Source organism: Symphodus melops, assembly GCF_947650265.1.
Source record: "Symphodus melops genome assembly, chromosome: 11".
Lineage (NCBI taxonomy): Eukaryota > Metazoa > Chordata > Actinopteri > Labriformes > Labridae > Symphodus > Symphodus melops.
The window spans coordinates 25,066,166-25,070,837 of NC_136701.1; the positions used below are offsets into that span (position 1 = coordinate 25,066,166).

Here is a 4,672-nt window from a genome sequence, read left to right on the forward strand (position 1 = left end):
GTATCTCCAAATATTTGTGCTCTCCAAACACCTGCCAGGTGTGCACAGGTGTAAAAAAAAAAAAAGACAGACTTGGAGCAGCAGTCCTCGACTTCTTCTCTTCACATTCCTCACATTCCTCCTTCCATCACTCTGTGCTCACTGCTGAGCTGCTCTGAATTAAACCTGTGCTGATGGACACGGAGGCGACGCTGCTTCATAAGAACAGAGAAGGGGGACGTTTGGATTCAAAAAAGAAATCTGAACAACGGCCTGGAAAAGTGATGGAGATCTTTACATTTAGTAATATTGACCTATATGCTGATCAGTACAGTTAGAACAATTTAAAACCACGTCGTGGAGATTTAATCTGGAGATGAAGCAGAGGACTCTCTGTCTGACAAGCGGCTTCGCATCTGCATGTTGGAATGTGAGTGAGCAGCATCCTGAGAAATGAACCATTTTCTTAACTTTGCTATTGGCAGCTATGTCAAAGTCATCAGAAAGAAGCCGCGGAGCTGTCAGCTGCTCTAACAGTCGCGGTGACCTTTATTTTTGAATCGGAAAATGGAGCCTCCAGATTGCAGGATTTTTATTTCACTATTTTAAAGGAAACCTTGCAGATGTTGAATAAGCGCCAATCTTCTCATATATCACGTCCCCGGTTCCTTTGCAGAGGCAGAACTGAACGATGTGAGCCTTTATGTTCGGCAACAGCAGCTTATGTTTTGTTTGGGGATTATTATTACATTTGTCATTTTGAGACAACTCGGCCTGGACTGGGTATTGATTATGTGTCAGCTCGCAGGTTAAATGGAATATGCTCTAATCCCCCTTGAGCTCTAATTTAAACACTGTTCAAACTGGTGTCAGAGCTGTCAACTTCTATTATCTTTCATGTGAACTTAATGAACAACCGGCAGATAAACTGAAGACGGTATCCTCCCAGGCCACTCTGTAAAGATCAGATCTCACTTTGTGGGGATCTTTAATATTTTATTCCATCCATGATGTGTTATACTGTGGACAGAAGCTATTTATGTTAGCATGCTTTTATTAATATTAGCTGTAGGTGAGAAAAAACTGAAGGATTGATCACCTCGCGATAGAAAAACATCCCCCCCCCACACACACACACCCACACACACACACACACAGACACTCCCACACTCTGTCTACATTGCAAATAAAAAAGTGGAGACGTTTAGTAAAAGTTTTTTTTAAATAATAACAGTTTATTTGTATAGCACTTTTCTATACAGGTAAGTGCTTAACAACAGACAAGAAAATAAACCAACCGACAATCAAATCCAACAAATAAAATCCAATATTTGTCATTTATACAGTGTCTCCTCTGCAGAGACATAAACATAAGAGCTGTGTCTTTATGCAGCACAATGAGGACTCGAGAGACATCAATGTTACCCGACCTGTGAATAGGACCACAGCTGCACTTCTCTGTCTTTTCTATAGCAGCAACTATACGGGTTTAAAATATGTCTGAAGATCTGTTGTTATTTTTACTTTGGTACATTTCAATATCAATATCTCAGTATTAAACAATTCGACCATCGCAGTCGTGGTTTATTCTTTGAGACGTCCCTGTGATAGATTACTCCTCCAGCTGAAGGGAATGTGATAAAGGGAACTTCATGGTTTTCTTCCGGTGATGAACACAGGCTAATAACCTCTGCAGGATTTCCCTCAGCACTGTCACAGACTGTGATTGGAAAACAACATGACTCTCATAACAGTGAGATGTGTTCCATTGGATTGATTCTGTTACATTTTCTGCAGCCTGTATTTTAGAACGACTGTTTTTAGATTGTGTTGATGATCTGCTGTGTCTTAATAATCCATCTCCAGTTGGGGGCAGCATTGCCATCGAGAGGGATCTAATCTCCTGTCAATGAAAGAGCAGAGAAAGAGATGGAGGAAGGACAATGAGGCAGTTTGCTATAAAGAAGAAGAATGCAACCTTCAGGTACACTCTGTAAACTACACTTTTACGAGTGGTGAAGGTTGTGCGTGCCAAGTTTTAGCCTGAAACAATAAAAAAAATGTACAGATTTTGTTTTGTTTTATGGTTGATTAAAAACACGTTTTCTGAGTGGAGGGCATGCATGTATTCTGGGTCAGTGATGTCACAGGACTGCAGTCTGCGGATTGTACATACTATGAAAAGACTGATGTCACAAAATCGTGTTTTTAAAACGTCAATTGGAAAGGTTAATCTAGTTTGCTGAAATAGCCCAATCAAATCTATGTCACTGACTTTCCTTTGGTTGTATGATTTATGATTTAATATATCAGATCTTTGGCTGATTTAAAAGGCTAAAACGAGCTTTTTCTGCTGCCGCTCCAACACTTGAAACAAACCTTTTAATATAAAATATGCTGCCACAACTGAACAGTTTCAAACATTTATAAAAACCCATTTGTTTTATTTGGCTTTTACCTCCAGTTGAGTGTTTTATCTCAACAACAGTGTCCACTAGAACTTTTAGTATTTTTTTAGCATTTTAAATTATTATTTTATTTCGTTGTTAATTCTTCACATGTTCGAAATAAAACAATAAAACTAAAGTAGCCTTTTTTTCAAATTTGCTTTTACGTTTTTTTTATGATGTTTAGATGTATTGTATTTTATTAAACTTAATGTGGAACAGTTTGGTCAGCCTCGGCTGTTATAAATGTGCTTTATAAAAAAAGTTGAGTTGACTAAAAGTCCTTATCTTAGTTGGTTTATATCAGCGTGTTTTTATTTCCAATTTTTCCGGACGGTCCCTGAAAGCAGCTCGGGAGGAGGAACGAACCCTAGCAACGCCGTCACTAAGCTAACGTGAAGCGCTCGAGCTTTGTCAACATGCATTTTAATTTGAATCTAGCTTTCTTCACGTTGATGCCTTCCTCGTAGCTTACTCAGGAGCGTGTTAACACATTTAAATGGAGTCATATAACGAGCCAAGCTAGCCCTGCTGGCTTTTTTTCTCTCTCACTCCGACGTAAGCCACAATCAGTGAAGCTAACCAGAGCTAGCCTGTTAGCTTGAGCTCCGTGAACATGGCGATTGTGTCTGGCTCCTGTGCCCGAGTTAACGGGTCGAGAAACGGGCCGTCTGTGTCTGCTACACCCTCCGGATCCGTGGGGCAGTCTCAGCCCATGATTGCGGTGTGGGAATGGCAGGATGACCTGGGACACTGGAGGCCGTACAGCGGCCAGGTGAGCGCCCACATCGAGCGGACTCTGCGGGGCCAGAGAGGAGGAGGAGCCGGCTCGACGAGCATCTGCCTCGGACAGTCAGACCCCAGTCTGTCGCCCTATCTCATCGACATACCAAGCTTGAAACAGTTTCGACAGGACACAGGTGAGCCTACATGCTTCATAAAACAATAAAAATATAATTTCTGTAAGTCTGAACCACACACACACACACACACACACACACACACAGTTAAAGGGCCAGGCTAACGATAGCTACTTAGCTTAGCATGATCGTTGTTGTTTTGATGGTAAAAATCAGCCAGGTGAAGTTACCCAACAGGAAGGTGGAGATATAACTCTTAAAATAATAAAATCCTCCGGCTCTTCACACTGTTCCTGATATTTTTATGAGCTCAGCTGATTCGTGTTTACACATTTACATGAACAAACTTCAACTTTAAATGGGTAAAAATCCCCTGAAACATAAATGAGCTGAACTAATAAACTGTCACACAGGATTAAGATGGCTTGGATGAAGATCACCTGAACGCTCCTCTTCATCATCACCAACCACTTTGGGATTTAATACATAAATGTTAAAGATTGTATAAACCGTCCTCAGTCAGTCTTTGAAACCTCCATAATCATCAAACTCCTGATTGATCTCAGTGTCTGCCTGTCACAGCTTGTTTCAGCTCATCTCTCTCTCCCTGGGTTGCTCTCTTTCTTCTGATTGGCCGGCTGCTTGGAAGCAGAACGCTGCGGGGCTTCCTCTTATTTATTTTTTTTGCCTTTTACTTTCTCCCTTCCTGTATTTACTTCACTGCTTCAGTGTTTTATAATTCCTCCTTTTAACGTTTATTTTTCCATCTCTCGTTTATCTCTTCTTTTTATCCTCATTCTACTGACAGCATGTGATGTGATGTTGTTCATTGTATTTAACTGCCTCATACCTGCCTGTTGTATCTCTTTCTTGTCGGTTCCTTTCCTTCCTTAAATGTTGGTGTATTTGTTTCTATCGGTGAAGCACTTTGTAAACAGTTGTTTTTAAATAAAGTTATTCTGATTATCCAGCGTGGGAGAAGAGAGCGCCTATATAAGAGGTTTCAACGGCTGACGTTGAAATCCTTATCAGGGATCGATCGCGTGATTTGCAGGACAAGCTGTTAAGCTTGCTGAGATTACTCGTACATATGTTTACCTCATGAGTTTAAACTTTCTACTTAAATTCTTATGAAGTGTGGCTTCTGTATTAATCTTGAATGATCTGTTGTTGTTTCCAGGAAAGACCCGCTCAGTGCGTCGCTCGCTGTTCGCCCAGTCCTCAGGCCTGGGCAGTGGTGTTTACTGGGAATGGGCCAACGACGAAGGTGGATGGACTCCTTATGAGACTCGGACCTCTATCCTTTTAGAGCACAGCTATCAGGCCCGACAAGGCACGGCAGACTTGGGCCCACATGGATATAATTATATCGTGGATCTCACGTCT

The 4,672-nt window shown here is 41.3% G+C and overlaps 1 protein-coding gene across 1 annotated transcript in view; it reads left to right on the forward strand.

Annotated features, from left to right (window-relative positions):
• Positions 1 to 2,750: 2,750 nt before the first annotated feature.
• dtx2 (deltex 2, E3 ubiquitin ligase) overlaps positions 2,751 to 4,672 on the forward strand; it is an 8,135-nt gene continuing 6,213 nt past the window's right edge. Inside the window, exons 1-2 of the mRNA XM_079355823.1 lie at positions 2,751 to 3,346; positions 4,467 to 4,672. The exon at positions 4,467 to 4,672 is cut by the window's right edge and continues 383 nt beyond it. Of these exons, the coding sequence (XP_079211949.1) occupies positions 3,043 to 3,346; positions 4,467 to 4,672 (510 nt within the window). The 5' untranslated portion in view covers positions 2,751 to 3,042. The remainder of the gene's footprint in view (positions 3,347 to 4,466) is intronic.